This window comes from Caretta caretta, chromosome 2 (assembly GCF_965140235.1).
Source record: "Caretta caretta isolate rCarCar2 chromosome 2, rCarCar1.hap1, whole genome shotgun sequence".
Lineage (NCBI taxonomy): Eukaryota > Metazoa > Chordata > Testudines > Cheloniidae > Caretta > Caretta caretta.
Genome location: NC_134207.1, coordinates 268,117,966 through 268,136,363, shown reverse-complemented (window position 1 = coordinate 268,136,363; position 18,398 = coordinate 268,117,966). Strand labels below are relative to the sequence as shown.

At 49.5% G+C, this 18,398-nt stretch overlaps 1 protein-coding gene across 1 annotated transcript in view; it reads right to left on the bottom strand.

Moving 5' to 3' along the window:
* The window catches only part of LOC125633074 (uncharacterized), a 44,000-nt gene that overhangs the window by 12,676 nt on the left and 12,926 nt on the right, over positions 1-18,398 (bottom strand). The window contains exons 3-8 of the mRNA XM_075124757.1: positions 16,489-16,845; positions 15,387-15,513; positions 10,355-10,510; positions 9,588-9,701; positions 9,240-9,344; positions 909-2,043 (exon numbers count right to left, since the gene is read on the bottom strand). Coding sequence (XP_074980858.1) covers positions 909-2,043; positions 9,240-9,344; positions 9,588-9,701; positions 10,355-10,510; positions 15,387-15,513; positions 16,489-16,845 — 1,994 coding nt within the window. The remainder of the gene's footprint in view (positions 1-908; positions 2,044-9,239; positions 9,345-9,587; positions 9,702-10,354; positions 10,511-15,386; positions 15,514-16,488; positions 16,846-18,398) is intronic.

Below are 18,398 nucleotides of genomic sequence, written 5' to 3'. Positions count from 1 at the left end.
ACAGTACGTACATCAAAATAAAAGATTATGGGAGAAACCCTGAAATGACCGAGGTGTTGTTGTGGGGGAGGTAGGAACAACCGCCTTCTCACTCTGAAGGATGAGGTGACCGTGATCAGATTTGTACATGTTACGTGATAAGAAATAGCTCAACTACCCCCCCCCCCACACACACACACACACCCCACTTGCCCAAGTGAAAAGTTCCATTGTGGTGACATGCCCAGATAGTTCCTGGGTCAGGACTCGGGGAGAACATCTCTTTGGATTTACCTGCAGTACGAACTTCCCATGTGTTCACGATTTTTTCAGGGTATTTCTCATTATCTCCCCACTTTAATTTTACTCTCGAGTCCTTCCTCTGCTGGAGTCACTAGAGAATTCACATGACCTCAAGGTGAGTGAAGGCTAAAGCGAGGGACACGTTAGGAACAAGAACAGACTAGATCTCCTAAGCTATTGCTGGCCGTGGGCCATGGGGCTGAACTTGAGATGTCTGCTTACGTCCTAAGCAATTGCGATTCAGTCTTGTCCAGTGATGCCCAGCAGCAGGCCTTCCATACAGAGTGCCCATCTCCCTCCTACTCCCAGTCATTCATGTCCCTCCGACTTCTTCCTCTCCCGGTGCCTTCCGCCTGCCGCCACGTGGGGATGTTTCACAAGCAGAAGTTGGTTCCCCTGCGTGTCCCCATGGTGCCATTGCTGCATTTTCAGTTGAGAGAAAAGAATCCTCCTCAGCTAATGTCCCTGGTTCCCCTTTCAGGTGGTGACGGAAGGAAGCCCACTGGCTGGGTTTCCACCTCTCCTCCAGGGGCTCAGACACACGCTGATCTGATGGGATGTTTCAACTCCTCCTCTTGCCTTTCATCTGACTAACGCACCTGCTGTACGTTAACTCCACTGGCTACCACGTATCTTCCATCTTTACAACCAGGAGTCCAGCCTCTGCTCCCTGTCCAGGGCTCCGAGAAATCTCCGGATGCCCTTGCTCTGCACTGTGGAGGCTCTGATGTTCTTTCAGAGATTCCTCATATCGGAAGCTTTTCCCACACGTGCCACACTGATGTGGCCATTCCCCAGCATGGACCTGCTGGTGTGTCTCAGGCTTCCCCGTGAAGCTTTCCCCACACTCAGTGCGGCACTTCAGCCCTTCTCCTGGGTCATTACCCTCATGGCCGACAGACCTGCCATGGCTTTTAGCAGCTGGGCCGCCCTGGTGCGGTCTCTCTTCCATGTGATTTCTTTGGTGCTTCATGAAGCTCGTCTTGAGCATGAAGCTCTTGCTGCACTCAGCGCACTGGAAGGGCCGCTCGCCGGTGTGCAGGCGCTGGTGGTTGAGCAGGTACACCTTGCGGCTGTAACTCTTGTCACACTTGGTGCATTTGTAGGGCCACTCTCCCGTGTGGATGCGGTAGTGGTTGTTGAGCTTGGACTTCTCGCTGAAGCTGTTGTCGCACTGGGTGCACTTGTACGGGCGCTCGCCCGTGTGCAGGCGTTGGTGGGAGATGAGCACGGCCTTCTGCCGGAAGCTTTTCTCGCACACCGCGCACTGGAAGGGCCGCTCCCCCGTGTGCACGCGCTGGTGGTTGAGCAGATACACCTTGCGGCTGTAGCTCTTCTCGCACTCGCTGCACTTGTAGGGCTTCTCCCCGCGGTGAATCATCTGGTGGCGCAGCAGGTCTGACTGGCAGTTGAAGCTCTTCTCGCACTCGGTGCACTGGTAGGGCCGCACCTTGGCATGGCTCCGCAGGTGCTTGACCAAATTCCCCTTCAGCCGGAAGCTCTTCCCGCATTCACCGCAGGCAAAGGGCTTCTCCCCCGGCTGCACCACAAAGCCCTTGAGCAGGCCGAAGTCTCGGCCACACTGGGTTGATTGCTCCACTCTGATGACTGCAGGGTTACCCAGCTGTGCAGCCACTCCCTGCTGTAGGCTCTGCAAACCCTCCTCTTCTGATTTCACCAAGAAAATCCTGTGTGGTTCTAACTTTTTCAGACATCCCTCCTGGGGCTTCTCCTCCTCTTTGCTCGCTGTCCCATCATTTGCTAGATTAGAGAGAGAGAGAGAGGCATTAGTGCTTTGATCTGGAAAGAAAGCTCCCCTGGCTAAGAGATTCTGTGCAGAAAAAACTGACAGTTTTCAATGGCCCAATGAGTAATTTATTGCTTCAGCATATGAACTCAACAGACCTAAAGTAGGGCTCGTCTTGGCTTGAAATCTTGTGCGCTAAACAGCACAATTTGGGTTGGATGTCATGACACTTCTAGCCTACACACCTCCTGCATCACGGCATGACTGATGTTATGAGCCTGAAACCACCCCTCCAAGCTGGGTGTTGAGGGGTAAACATTCCCCCAGAGAAGGAATGGGGGCAGAGTAAAGGAGGGACCCCATTCTTCTGCATCACATCAAACACTCAGAACACAGGATCAACTGCCCCCCATTAGTCACACAGGCAGTGACTGACATTCACCATCAAATAACGGCTATACATTTACAATGGGGGTGTTAGACTGTAAGCGTCAGGTCAGGCTTTGCCTGCTACCGTAATGAGAGTAGATGGTACTACCTGCAGCTCATCAACCCCACTGCCTTGTGGGTAGCCAGGGAGGGCATAAGGTAAAGGGAGCAAACCCTGACAGAAAAGCCCCCTGCCTTGTGGTGAATTCGGGAGAATGTAAGCCTATGCGAGTAAACTCAGACAGAAAATCTGGAGCAGAGCTCCAAAGGCAGTCAGAGACTAATATTTTAGAAACTTTCTGGCAACTCCTGCAGCAGATCAGGTACCAGATGTATTGGTTCTTCCTCTTCTCTGGATTTTACCAGTGACACCGAGAGGGGGGTCCTGATGCATGGGCAACTCAGGGCCTCCATAGCATATGCCCAAGCTTGTGCCCTGGAGAGGTACTCCAGCTTCACCTCAAGTGTCGGCACAACTCGGGAGGCAGTCGTCACTGGTTCTAAGCTCTTACTCTATTGGCACAGAGTTGAATGCCAGGGGCTGTCTCTGACGGTGGGAGAGATCATCATATCTCACTGGACAACTACCACCCCCCAGAAAACTGGGCAGCCCCCAGACAACAGGGTGTTATCCCACCACAGTCTGCCTGCTTCAAATGGGTGTTTGGAGCTTAGAGTTCTATAGCTTGACAAGTGGACCAGGCAAATCAAGTAAAAGAAAGAAAACATCCTTAAAGACAGGGTGCTGGAACGTATGCACCATGACAACTGGATTACCTGAGGACCTTCAACAGATCAACGATGCACGTAAAACTGCCATGATCAATGACGAGCTGAAATGACTCAATGTGGATATCGCATCCCCCCAAGAAACTCGGCTAGCATCAAGCAGCTCTCTCAGAGAAAAAGACTACACGTCTATCTGGCAGGGGGAAAGCGCAGAAGAAACATGAGAGCACGGAGTGGGATTTGCCATTGAGAACTCACTTTTGGGGATGACTGAGCCACATACAAATGGATCAGAGAATTTTGGCAGCACACTTGTTCACATCTGAGGACTCAGTCAATCTTGTGAGTGTGTATGCCCCAACGCTCTCCTCGTCTTCTGACATCAAGGACCAGTTCTATGACCAGTTGAACACTACCATCAGCAGGATTCCGAAACACAAATATATGTTTTCCTGCTAGGGGACTTAATGCAAGGGTGGGAGCTGATCATAAAGCATGGACCAACTCTCTTGGTCAGCACGGAACTGGTAAGATGAATGTAAACCGTCAGAGACTGCTAGAACTTTATTCCTATTATCTCTGTGTAACAAACTTATTCTTCCAGACAAAGTCGCAACACAAAGTTTCTTGGAAACATCCCTGATCTGGCCACTGGCACCAACTGGATCTTATCATCACAAGGCATGCCAACCTTAACACTGTCCTCATTACCCAGAGTTATCAAAATGCTGATTGCAACACAGACCACTCTCTGGTACCCAGCAAGATCAGACTTAAACCAAAGAAAATACACATATGTAAAGTAAAAAGATGCCTTCATATTAACCTTAGTGCCATAGCAGACCAAGAAAAGCCACACCAATACAAGAACATACTACAAACCCTTGAGACCAGTGATTGTGTCACAAGTGCCCAGCTGAAGCATGAGCAACTGAAGAACACAATCTACAATGCAGCTCTGAATCTTTAGGAAGAAGAAAAACAAGATCAACGACTGGTTTGACGCATATTCCAGTGTATTGACACTAGTCATAGAGGCCAAACACACCAGCCTAAACCACCTACAAGAGAGACCCAAATGAGAAAACCTTACCAGTGCTGAGAGTGGCAAGAACCAAGGTACAACAAACTGCTCAACACTGCACCAACGACTATTGGCTGCACTTATGTGAAGGCATCCAAGTAGCAGCTGATGCAGACAACATCAGAAACATGTATGACGGGATCAAGAAAGCCTTGGGTCCAACTTCAAAGAAGACAGCCCCATTGAAATCAACAACAGGGGAAACAATCAGTGATCGCACCAAGCAAATGAATCCCTGCGTAGAACACTACTCTGACCTTTACTCTAATTAAATATTGTTACGGACATAGCCATCAATGCCATCAAAAGCCTGCCTGTTATGAACCAACTTGACAATGAGCGAACTATTGAGCAGCTTAGCCTTGCCATAGATGGTCTCCCCAATGGAAAGGCCCCTGGAAAAAACTGCATAACCGAGGTTATAAAATGCAGAAAATCTATTCTACTGCAACATCTTCATGAGTTGCTCTGCCTATCCTGGAAAGAAGGTGAAGTACCACAAGAAATGAGAGACGGCAACATCATCACTCTATAAAAACAAGGGTGACAGGAGCGACTGTAACAACTATTATGGCATTTCCCTTCTTAGTATTATGGGAAAAGCCTTTGCCCACTTGTCCTGAACAGACTTCAGACCCTTGCAGGCAGAATCTATCTTGAATCACAGTGCAGCTACAGAGCTGAAAGGTCTACTATCAACATGATCTTCTTGCTGAGATAACTACAAGAGAAATGCAGAGAACAAAAGAAGCTCCTCTACATAGCCTTTGTCGATCTCACAAAGGCTTTTGACCTTGTCAGTAGAAGTGGACTATTCATGCTTCTAGAAAAGATTGGATGTCCCCCCAGGCTCCTAAGCATGATTCGATCCTTCCATGAAAACATGTACAGCACAGTTCAATATGACTCATAGCGGAGTTAAGCAAGGCCGTGTACTTGCCCCAACTCTGTTTGGGATCTTCTTCTCCCTGCTACTGAAACAAGCTTTTGGTTCCTCAGCTGAGGGAATCTACTTGCACACAAGGTCTGATGGATTGCTGTACAATCTTGCAAGACTCAGATCTAAAACCAAGACTCGGGAGGCCCTTATCCAACTCCTCCTTTGCTGATGACACAGCAGTGACAACCCACACAGAAGCTCATCTTCAAAGTTTAATGGACAGTTTTTCTAAAGCCTGCCAAGACTTTGAGCTTACTAGAAGCCTAAAAAAGACTAACATAATGTGCCAAGGAGTTGAGGAAGCACTCTCCATCAAGATCAACAACTATGAACGTGAAGCGGTGAACAAATTCACATGCCTGGGGTCCACTATCGCAGTCAACCTTTCACTTGAAACAGAACTCAACATCCACATTGAAAAACCCGCCACAACAATGTCTAGACTGAACAAGGAGGGTCTGGCAGAACAACAACTGACAGAACACACAAAGATCTGTGTGTATCGTGTGTGTGTTATCAGCACACTTTTGTACGGGAGCAAGACCTTATATTCTCATCAGGAAAAGAGGCTCAACAGCTTTAATATGCGTTGCCTTCAATGAATCTTTGGAATCTCTTGGAGGGACAGAGTCACCAACACTGAGGTCCTCGAACAGGCCAGCATATCCAGCATCCAAACACTCCTCAAACAAACAGAGAAGCCTCCGCTGGCTTGAGCATGTGTGCTGAATGAATGATAGGCGCATCCCAAAGGACATCCTCTACGGCAAATTGGCATCTGGAAAAAGACGCAACGGAAGCCCAAAATTGCATTTCAAGGATGTGTGCAAGCGAGACCAAGAAATGGATGTGGACAAATGGGAAGATCACACTCAAGACCGGAGCCTTTGGAAACAAGAGTTTAACAAAGGTCTCTGGAGTTCCGGGAGAAAGCTGTCCAGCTTAGCAGAGAAGAAAAGAGCTCACAGAAGGCAGGGCCCAAAGAGTCAAGACACCACCTTTAAATGTGACAGATGCGGCAGAGATTGTCTCTCTCAAGTGGGTCTCTCCAGGCATAAAACCAACTGAGTAAATTCTTTACCTCTCAGGGGCGCACATTCATGGGCTCCCGAGACTGATGGATGCCTACTACTATTAGACTGTAAACTCTTTGGGGCAGAGATTGTCTTTTTGTTCTGTGTTCATACAGCACCTAGCACAATGGGGCCCTGATTCAGGAGTGCAATACAAATAATAATAAATGATCATTTAGAACAGGTAAGAACAAACAGAGGTGGAGGAGCTCCGAGGACCCGCAGGTAGCTACTCCACTCACCTCCTCTGAAGTGTTTCAATCCCTTGGAGCCCCACTGTGACACCCTGACACCCCAATATTCACCACTGTCATGTAGTTAGGACATGTTTTGTACAAAGTATGTCTTGTAAGGTATCATTCTAAAAGTCTTGATCTGCTAGACCTTAATATCTCATTGGATTGTATGTGCTATTGTTGTATGTGAAGTTATGAAGTTTGGCTATATATGTCAGGTTTCAGAGTAACAGCCGTGTTAGTCTGTATTTGCAAAAAGAAAAGGAGTACTTGTGGCACTGTAGGGAGCCAGGGTGGCTCTCCTCCGAACCAGAGGGTAAAGAGCCACCCTCTGAGCCAGACTGGGCAGGGCCAGGCCAAGCTTCCGCCAATCCCCGGAAGGGGAAAGGTGGGACAGGAAGTACAAAGGACGGGGCCCTCCGCCCAGTGAAGAGAGCACCAGGGAGGGAGACAGACACAGGCTGCTCCCTCGCGATCCTGCTGCTGACCCAGGCGAAGCCCTGGGCAAGGAGGAGCCTGACCGGGGGGAAGGCCTGTGGCAACCAGGGCTGCCGGCCGCTGAATACCCAGAGGACCTGGAGGGGCCTGACTGCAGCCCGGGCCAGCGTGAGTCCGATACCGAGGGGGAACGGGAGCGGCGCGCAGCGGAATACCCAGAGAAGATGGAGGGACCGGAGCTGCCCGCAGCGGAATACCCGGAGGAGATGGAGGGACCGGAGCGGCCCACCTGAGAGACCGGGTAGGAAGTAGCCCAGGGGCCGAACTACACCGTGGGGTGGGTGTGTTTGGTTAGCGGGCGCGGACGGCCCCGGTGACCCAGCGGCGGGACTTTTGCCTCCCGCCGCTGTCAGGGCCCTGGGCTGGAACCCAGTGGAGTTGGGTGGGCCTGCGTTCCCCTACCCCGGCGCTCCCCTGCCTGGGGGCGCGCTACTGACTCTTGCCGGCGCTCCCCTGCCTGAGGGGCGCGCTACTGACTCCGGCCGGCACACCTTCCCGCTAATTCCCCAATGCCCGGAAGGTGTGGCCGAGGCCTGCCACGGAGACCATAGCTCTCCATCGCCCCTAGGGGCTCGGAGGACCGACCGACCCCTGTCACAGGCACCTTAGAGACTAACCAATTTATTTGAGCATAAGCTTTCATGAGCTACAGCTCACTTCATCGGATGCATACTGTGGAAAATACAGAAGACGTTTTTATACACACAAACCATGAAAAAATGGGTGATTATCACTACAAAAGGTTTTCTCTCCCCCCACCCCACTTTCCTGCTGGTAATAGCTTATGTAAAGTGATCCTCTCCTTACAATGTGTATGATAATCAAGGTGGGCCATTTCCAGCACAAATCCAGGTTTTCTCTCCCCCCCCCCCCAACCTATTTCCCCTTGTTTTTTCCTACCCCCCCTCAGACTTTCTTGTTAAACCCTGGATTTGTGCTGGAAATGGCCCAGCCTGATCATCATACACATTGTAAGGACAGTGATCACTTTACATAATCTATTACCAGCAGGAGAGTGGGGTGGGGGGAGAGAAAACCTTTTGTAGTGGTAAACACCCATTTTTTCATGGTTTGTGTGTAAAAACGTCTTCTGTATTTTCCACAGTATGCATCCGATGAAGTGAGCTGTAGCTCCCGAAAGCTTATGCGCAAATAAATTGGTTAGTCTCTAAGGGACTATATATGTGTTACTGAAACATGTTGTGGGGTTGAAAACATCCACATGTAGCCTTTCAGGTACAACAGTAAAAAGGCCAAACCATGTTAATGGCTTATTGAGGAAATGCACACAAACATGAGGATTACCCCAGGAACTGTGTACAATAGAAACCTCTCAGAGATAGCGCTACACAATAAGAACTCTTTGACCCAGGTCACAGGAAAAGAGCTTTCCAGCAAGTGGGGAGAAGATATAAAAGGGGCATAATGACAGCATGGGGGGACCTCACTCTCCCTACAACACCACGACTGGAAACACATTGGGGGCAAGGACTGAACTGTGGGAAGTGATGGTCCCAGGTGAGAAGGATTTTTAGCCTGAGTATGAAAACCTGGGAAAGCCAAGGCAACATGTGCCTTAAGAATCTGCCAGCCTGTTTATCACTCACGGTGAGAATTTGCTAATTTATATCCTACCTATCTAGTGTTTTAAGCTCAGTTTGCGTTTTTTGTTTATTTACTAAGGTGATCTGCTTTGATCTATTTGCTATCACTTCCAATCATTTTTAATCCATCTTTTGTAGTTAAACAACTCGTTTTTGTTTTTCTAAAACCAGTTTGTGGAATTCATAACTGAGGGGCAAAAAGCTGTGCATATCTCTCTCCACATTGAGGGAGAGAGCAAATGTTATGTACTTACACTGTACAGTTCTTTTGAGTTTACACTCCAGAGGGGGGTGAGCACTTGAGTAACTGGGCAGTTCCTTAGCTGAGCCTTCTCATGCAGAGCTAATCTCAGTGTCTGTGTGTTTCTGCACTTGGGGGTGTCCCTACCTGTATGTGCGCTGGTAAAGTGCAGCCTGAAGCTTGGGGAAGGGCTTGACAGGCTGCATAGCAGTACAGTGTTAAGGGAACCCAGACTGGTGGGTCAGGCAGGCGGAGTGGTACCCCAGTACATCAGGTGGCTCCCCAGACTGGGGGGGGGCAACCCATCACACCCACTCCCCCATAGCCAATGGGAGTTTTGCACAAGAGCAACCTGCAGGAGCAAGTCAATGCTCACCCATGCTGGAGCCTGAGAGAATTCTTCCTTCCCCCAATTCCTGATGATCCCCAGCATCCAGCTCTTCCTCTTGTTTAATCCAGATTAAAGTGTCAGATGTGGAAACTGGTGATTATGTTAATGAGAAACAGAAACAAATTAGTGTGTGTTTTACAAACACGTATTGACCCCTTTCTGCAAAGGATTTGGGGCTAGAGCTGTCTGGGACGGGTGGAAGGTTGATAACATTTTGTGGAGAGAAGGGAAAACAGATGAGAAAACACATCCAGACAGATGTGGTTATACATGATGATGGGCCAGGTGCTGTTCACGCCTCTCACCAAGTCCAGGTTCCAACCCACTCCTCACCTGTGCTGGGCTCCAGGGGAATTTCTCTGTCCGCCGAACCCCTCTGACCCCTGATACACGGCTCCTTCCCTCCTTCAGCCCGGGGCAGGATGTCAGGGTTGGAAATGGCATGGCCTATTCATGAAGACAGAGTTGAGGGGAAATGAGTGGTTTATTCATATTCACCAGGCACTTACATGTGATTTTAAACCTGAGCTGAACAGAGGCAGAACTGGTGATCCTCAGGAAAGCAGATCTCTGCTTTTCCCAGGGGTGCCTGAGGAATTCCCACACTCCTGTAATATTGTACCCTGCAGGGTCACACAGCTCCCCCTGCCTTGTCCACTTTTCATCCTCTTGTCTTGGAGGGGGGGTTCACTTCTGCCTGGGCAGAGGTAAGGGCGAAAAGGGGACGTGGCAGGGGCTGAGACAGGGTGTGGTTGGCATATGGGTTTCAAGTGCAAATCCAGTTCATGAACATGAGATGCCTGGCAGATACTTGGGAGGGCTCCGAGAGACTCCTACAGCCAGCCAGGAGTAGCAGTTCACCTGTGTATGCTCTGGAGCTGCGCTTCCAACAGGAAGTTCAGTGCCTCGTATGCAGACTACAGGACACTTCGTGGCCCACTGGCCTGCAGCCCCCTTCTCTCATCTTCCTTCAGCTTGTTGGATGATGAGTAACAAAGCGCTGGGCCCTGCCGACGACTCTCTCTCAGCCCTTGCCCAAACCCTGCATTTTTTAGCCCTTACGGAGAACGTGTGGGTTTGTGATACTTGGTAGAACTCACCGGCGCTAGGGTCCACAGGGATTTCTCTTTCCACCAGCCCTTCCTTCTTCTGGATTCTTTCCTCCAATCCTTCCAGGGATTCCCACCGATCCCTGACACATGGCTCCTCCCCTCGTTCAATGCGGGACAGAATGTCTGGCTTAGAAACAGCGTAGTCTGTTCATGGTAGCAGATGTTAAGGGAACGTCATGGCCTATTAATATTCATTGCAAATAATGCTAAATGATTTTAAACCCGCTCCCCTTCCCTCGCTGGAGCGGACGACAGATCTGAAAGGAGGCCAATACCTAATAAGGATCCTGTAAAAAGATACCATTTCTTGTGGAGGTCAGGTGTGCTTCCCAGCAGAAGAGCCGGGGGTCACCACATAGAAGGGGAGTTGATCGGCCAGAGCCAGTTCAGGGAGGAATGCTCAATGCTATATTATTACCAGGTGAACAAAAGGAGAGATTACTTACCTTACGGTAACTTTAATTCTTCAAGATGTTTTATCCCTATGGGTATGCGCACCATAAGATGTGCATGTAACCAACTCGCCTAAGAGGGAGATATCTCTTTAAGACAGTGGAACTCAACCTGCAGCCCAATCAGCACACAGCTGTGGCCCATGTGACACCCCCAGGGCCATACAGTTAGTCTATATATTGCGTGAATGCGGCTCACATAACATATAGAGAGCTACATATGTGGCCCATAATGGTAAATAGGTTGAGAACCACTGCTTTAAGAGATCTATGAGGGGAGGGGGTAGGAGTAAGTTGTTCTGGGGTCATTGTTGCTAGGCAGATTTAGAACTCCACATCTGGAAGTTTCTGGAATTGGGTGTGGTAGTTCTGGGCATGCTCCAGTAGGTTCCCTGTTGCTGGGGTCAGACACCAGGAGGGCAAGCAGGTAGGGGCTTTTGCAAAACAGCTGCCATGTGCCCTGCGTAGGCTGGGAGAAGCTGAGCCCAGGAGCAGAAAGCAGATTGTTTTCCCCTAACTCTGAAGCATTTTACAGCAGGTAAGTAATGTTGTTAAACCGACAACAGGGAAGCACAACCAGCGTTAATTAAAGGAAGGGGAAATTGGGAGGTAAAAATAATTTATTTTATTGTAATTGTATACTGTGAACATTGTATTGATTTTATCCCAAATGTTTTAATTACATTAACTCAACCAGTGCGATTCACCAGCTTTTCTTTAAAATTGATCATGGGGAAAGAGTCATTTATATTTTGCAATTTCTTGTAACAGGGTTTGTTTTAAATCTATACACTTAACTGAGTGATTGGCTAGCAGTGATTTCAGCAGAGGAAGAATCTGCATGGATTCCAACTGAAGATTCCTAGAAGCAAGTGGAGGGAAGATGTTGCTTTTGAACCAGCAGACTGTACAGATTTGGTGGTCAAAGAATCAGACTCAGGTGAACTCAACCTAAACTTTTGGGAACTCTGAGTTTCCTCTCACTGTGTTTCTGTGGAGACTGAGCTGTTTAGATTTAATTTGTTTTCTTTATGTTTATGCATAACTGTGAAGACAATGTATAAAGTTGCCAAGTTATATTGTAGAAATTAAGTTATTCTTATTCATTATGTTTCTTTATCATAAGATTTATAATGTTGGTACTTAATTAAGTTCATTCCTTTTGTTCTTTTGGGGACTTGAATGTGGGGAGGTTGACACTGTGCAATCCTTGCTGAAAATCCTTAGACTGAATTTTGGGTTTCCAGCTACCTTTCTGTGGGAGTTGGGTTTTTTAGGCACTAGAGAAGGACAATGAAATGAACTCATCCCCCCGCAAAGGTTACATGTGCACACCCATGTGCTCTCAATGAGAGACAGCAAAGCAGGGTCTGTAGGCCTGCGCAGAGCGGGACCTTGTGCCTCCACAAAAGGGCATATAAGGAGGTGTGAACTCACTGACACTCAGTTCCTTGACTGTGAAGAAGAGCATCTGCAGCCGAGGGGAAGGAAGGTGGAACTGACATAGGGACAAAACATCTCAAAGAACTCGAGGTCCTATAAGGTAAATAACCTCTCCTCCTCCTTTGAGTGTATATGTCCCTATGGGTGCTCCACCAGAGGAGACTCTCAAGCAGTAAACTCCACAGGGAGGCAAGTCCAAGATGGTTCGGAGTACTGCGTCACCAAAGGCAGAAGTAGGTAAGATGGCATAATGCTTGGCAAAGGTGTAAACAGAAGACCAAGTTGCAGTCCTACACATTTCTGTTATGGGAATGTCTTTCAGTTGTGGACTGAGGTCCGGAGAGGAGCGTGCTGTCACTTTGTGAGGGGGCCGCATTGCAGCATGTTCTAAACAAGTTGAATTGCAACCCATTAGACAGTCTGAGTGGAAATAGGGTTTCCCTTCATCCTCTCAGCAGATGATACAAATAATCTCTGAGAAGCCCAGGTAGAAGGTTAGAGCCATTCTGACACCTAGTATAAGTAGACTGGTCTCCTCTCCAGAGGCTTTGGGTAAAACACTGATAGGCGGCTTTCGTCTAGCTCTGCCATAAGAGCACTGAGCTCTTCCATTCCTCCAGCTGAAGAGACAGCTATAAGGAACTAAGTCTTGAGGGAGAGGTAGAAGTCCCCGCCTCTCAAAGTGCTGCAACAGCCACTGGGACGTTGAAGCCAATGTAAGGAGGAGGACGCGGGCCCCGCCGGGGCTAGCAAGCATTCCATTAGATGGAGCTTCAGTCTAGCCTCCCTGAACTGATCTTACACTTGGACAGAATGTGGGTGTCTCCAAGGCAGCTCAAATGCCTGTCACTACAGAGAAAAGACCTGTGGCAGGTTTGGCAGGACTTAAACCCCAGGATCTTTCGCATAATACAGAGTGTTAATGGACCAAAATGGACTATAGAAAGAAAAGGGGGGGGGGGGGGAGAAGCTGTGTTAAAACTGAACGCAGAAATAAAATGATCACACAAACAAAGGAAAAACTAAGAATAAATCACTATGTTAAGAAAGGCGGGAAGCCGAGAACCAGCGGACATGCAACCACTCCATCTCGAGCTGCAGGCACTTGAGAAGGAACTGAGTGGCAGCAGGTCCGTGCCCCCCTATATCCCCTTATTTGGAGGCGCCACTCTGAGCAGATGTGGGCCTGCAGACACTGCTTTGTAGTTTCCAGTCAAGAGCACATAGCGTGCGTGCATCCTACGGTGCAGCACCCTATGGACATACACTCAAAGAACTAGCTGATACAATGGTAGGACTGAGATTTTAAATCAGCAGAAGACTGATTTTACCACAGGATGGAGTGATCTGGATCTTTAAGGAAACGAAGGATGGTTTTGTATTTCAGGCACTGGCCTGCTACTCAGCACACCTGGGTTCAATTCCTGGCTCTGCCACAGACTCCCTGTGTGACCTGACAATCACTTAAACTTGCCAAACCTGATCCAAAGTGCTCTGAAGTCAATGGGAGACATTCCACATGCTTCAAAGGGTTTGGGAAAACTAGATAGCTGTAGCTCACGAAAGCTTATGCTCAAATAAATTTGTTAGTCTCTAAGGTGCCACAAGTCCTCCTTTTCTTTTTGCGAATACAGACTAACACAGCTGTGTTAGGATATAGATATTCAGGCCTGTCTGTAAAGGCCTATCCTTTAAGAATTTAGGTGTATTCTTAATACTTGGCTAGTTATAGAGGTATAAAAGAAAGAATCAAAATCACTGTCTGATGGTGTAAGAGCCTTCTCTTACTGTGACAGTCTGAGGCCCTGTTCTTAGGCTAAGGCCTTTGGCTAAGCAGCAGAGGCAGCCATAAGCTGGGAAGCAAACGGTCACATCCTCACATTCCAAACTAGTCACACTGAAAGAAGGTGCTATTGGGCTCTTAGGAATACAATCCTGTCCTGATAGTGCCTATCGCCTCCAGAGAAAGGGAAGTGTCTAGATAATGTAAAAGGAAACTTAGTTTGATAGCATCCTGTCTGGCAAGAACTCACTTATCAATAGCTGGGATGTGAAATCCTCACTTCTGTATTGTTTTGTCATTATAGTTCCCACTTTGCTATTGTTTGTCTGTATAATCTCTGTCTGGTTCTGTGATTGTTCCTGTCTGCTGTATAACTAATTTTGCTGGGTGTAAACTAATTTAAGGTGGTGGGATATAATTGGTTACATAATCATGTTACAATATGTTAGGATTGGTTAGTTAAATTTCAGGAAAATGATTGGTTAAGGTACAGCTAAGCTGAACTCAAGTTTTACTATATAGTCTGCAGTCAATCAGGAAGTGAGGGGGTGTGTGTGTGTGGGGAAAAATGGGAACAGGGAATGTGGGTAAGGAAATTGGAATCATGTTTGGCTAAGGGCAGGAATGGGAACAAGGACACAGGTGTAAGGCTCTGTGGTGTCAGAGCTGGGAAGGAGGATACTAAGGAAGGAAACTGGAATCATGCTTGCTGGAAGTTCACCCCAATAAACATTGAATTGTTTGCACCTTTGGACTTCGGGTATTGTTGCTCTCTGTTCAAGCGAGAAGGACCAGGGAAGTAAGTGGGTGAAGGAATAAGCCCCCTAACAGGCTGCTACTCTGAAACTAGATATTAGAGGCATCGCAGCGATGAACAGGCTCCTCGCGTACCCTGCAGCATGTAACTACAACAGTTATCTGCAGCTAGGAAGCACTGGACCAGATATACATCTGCAGTTTCCAATTTAGTTCTAAATAGGAGGGTGTGTGGTATGAGCTGTCGATTGCTAATGCTCTGGGAAGTAGTGATCCACTGGAAATCAAAGGAACTGGAGAATAACCTGCAATGGGAACCAGAGGAGGAACTGTTTCTAATCAGAGAGTGAAATAGCTATGAGCCAGGATCAATGGCTATTAACTAGGATGGGTAGGGATGTTGTCCCTAGCCTCTGTTTGCCAGAAGCTGGGAATGGGCGACAGGGAACGGATCACTTGATGATTACCTGTTCTATTCATTCCCTCTGGGGCACCTGGCATTGGCCACTGTAAAAAGACACGATACTTAGCTAGATGGACCTTTGGTCTGACCAGTATGGCCGTTCTTATGAAAACTGATCCTTACCCAGAGAGATCAGGGTCTCATAGTTCCCCTTCATAACATTCTTGTAAAGCTCTTTCTGCCATTCCTCTAAGTTCTCCCACTCCTGCTCATTAAAATAGACTGAGATGTCATCAAATGTCACCGGCACCTGGAATCACAAGGGTTATAATAAGCTTCTTCTTAGACTATAAGGACCTGACCCAAAGCTCACTCAGGTGAATGCCACTGACTTACATAGGTTATGGAGGAGATCCTTATGGCAGGGAATGCATCTTGTGCTGTGCTCTTAGATGCACCAAGACCGGAGCACGAATTTTAGCAGAAACTTTGAAGAATCAGGGCCAAATTCAGCAAGAAGATGTGTGTCTCCTGAAAAGTGCAGAGCACCCTCAGCTCCCACTGACTACATGGAGCATTTGTAGGTGGTCTGTTGAGAGCATCTGGTTGGCTAGCTGTGGCGTAAGTTTCCAACCACTGTTTCCAAATTGCATCAGAAGTGATACATAAGTACACTCCTAATATTACTTTTCCACATCAGCACTTGCTGGAGATGAACAGCAAATCAGTGACTGAGCTGGAAACAGAGCCCAGATGTCCCGACTCTCAGTCCCGTACATTATCCACAAACGACTGGACCAACTGGATCTGGCCAGTAAGTTATTGGACACTTTGAAGCCAGTAAGATCACTCCCTGCACCTAAGGTGTAATAAAGTGAATTAAGGGGGCCTGCATATCAGAAGATATGAAAACCCGTTCAGTACCTAAGTTCCTATCCCTCAGCACTAGCTAGGACGGGATAGGCAACCTATGGCACGCGTGCCAAAGGCAACACACGAGCTGATTTTCAGTGGCATTCACACTGCCCGGGTCCTGGCCACCGGTCTGAGGGGCTCTACATTTTAATTTAACTTTAAATGAAGCTTCTTAAACATTTAAAAAACCTTATTTACTTTACATACAACAATAGTTTAGTTATATATTATAGACATATAGAAAGAGACCTTCTAAAAAACTTAAAATGTATTACTGGCACAAAAAACCTTAAATTAGAGTAAAGAATAAATGAAGACTCAGCACACCACTTCTGAAAGGCTGCCAACCCCTAAGCTAGGATATTGTTACCTTGGGGACTTCTCCCTTAGTGCCTGGGGGCAGTCTTAAGATCCAGAAGTTCCTGTTTCTCAGCAGGTTCTCCAGATTCTCCAGCCTCCTCTGCAGGAAATTATTCTCCTGGATCAGAGTTCCCAAAATAGTCCATTTACTCTCCAGCTGGTTACCAAATTCCATTGCTGTCTTCTCACAGTCTGTTAACTTCTTCTCAGTTGTCCCTGTTCTCCTCTCCAGATTCAGTAATCGTGAGGCATGGGAATTCACCTTCCTCTCCACAGCTTGGATGGCAGCCACTACAGTCCACAAGGAGATCTCTGTAGTGTGGTGATGGGCTTCATTCACAGGAGTTTGTTCGGGAACACCAGGAGCCTGCTTGCATGAAGAAAAACGAAGTCAGCATCAGCAAAAAACAGCACAAGAACTGTTTCCCTTCCTGTAGTGAAGGGGATTTGAAATGGAAACCCCACAATGCCTGACTCATATCAAGTGTGGAACATTCATAGGCTTTAGGGCCCAAAGGGACCATCCGATCATCTAGCCTGATCTCCTGCGCACCACAGGCCATTCAGTTTTACCCAGTTACCCCGGTACTGAGCCAGGTAACTAGTGTAGCGGTCCTCAAACTGTGGGTCGCAATCCCCTGACTCCGTTTTCATGAGGCTGCGGGGGCAGCTCCGGGAAGCGGAAGGTGGGGGGTAGGGCCAGGTGTCCGGTTTTCAGCCGGAACCTCTGGTCGAAAAGGGATCCCGGCGGCTCCAGTCAGCACCACTCACCCGGCCCTTACTGCACGAACTAGCAACCGACGAGCTGGTGTCTTGACGCTCTCCACAAGCCCGCGCTCTGCGCACCCCGGCGGGGACCTACAGCCCCCCAGGGCGCCCACGGCCGGGGGCTCGGCGGAGCTTGGACACAACAGCAGGAAGCCCGAGCACGACGGCCGGTTTCTCTGGGGCAAGGGAGGCTCCCGCACAGACCGACAACCTCCCCCGCCGGGCCGGACCGGGCCGGGCCGGGCGTGCGCCCAAGGGAGCCCCCGGGAACCGGGCAGCTTCCCCCCAGCGCCCGGGGCGGAGCTGAACCCCCGGGGGTACCTGGGGAGCAGCGCCGGGCCCCGCCCCTGCCGCCAGGGACCCCCCAGCCCGGCCGGGCAGCACCGCGCTCCCGGGGCCCGGGCCGGGCGGGGAGAAGCTCCCGGGGCTCGAGGCCCCCCCGCCCGCCGGGCTCTTACCTGGGCAGCGGCCCGCTCGGCCATGGCGCCCCCGGGCGGGGCTGTTCCCGCGGGCCCGGCCCGGCCGAGCCCCGCTCCCGCTGCGGGCTGGGCAGAGTCCCGGCGCCGCCTCGCCACGGGCCGGCCCCGCTGCCGGGCGCCGCGCAGTGCATGCCGGGAGCGAGCCGCGGCCTCGCCCCCCCCCAAGAGAAGCGCCTGAGCCGGAATCCGCAGGGGCGCCGCGAGCGGACAGCGCCGCCTGCAGGGCGCGGCGGAGAACGCAGCTCGTGGCCCGGAAGGTTCAGCCCGAAAGGCCGCGTCCATCCTCCCCTGCTGTGCGAGCCCCGCCTCCCCCCAGCACCAGGCGGGGGTGACCCTGTAAATATAACGGATATTGATTCAGAGATTTTACCCCCCCCCCCCAACCAGGGTCCCCTCGACTGAGCTCCCGTACGAGCCCTTCCATGGCACCCCTTACCGCCCTGCAGAATCCACACCAGAAAGAAATCCCCTTAAGTAAGGACACAAAGAAGAGGAGGACTTGTGGCACCTTAGAGACTAACACATTTAGCTGAGCACAAGCTTTCCTGAGCTCCAGCTCCCTTCATCGGATGCATTCAACAGCGGGTCAGTAAATCCCTGGCCCTGGTGCCAGGGCCCGGGGTGGTGCAGTTACGACAGATCACTCACGGCGCAAGCCCCTGCCAATTGCCTT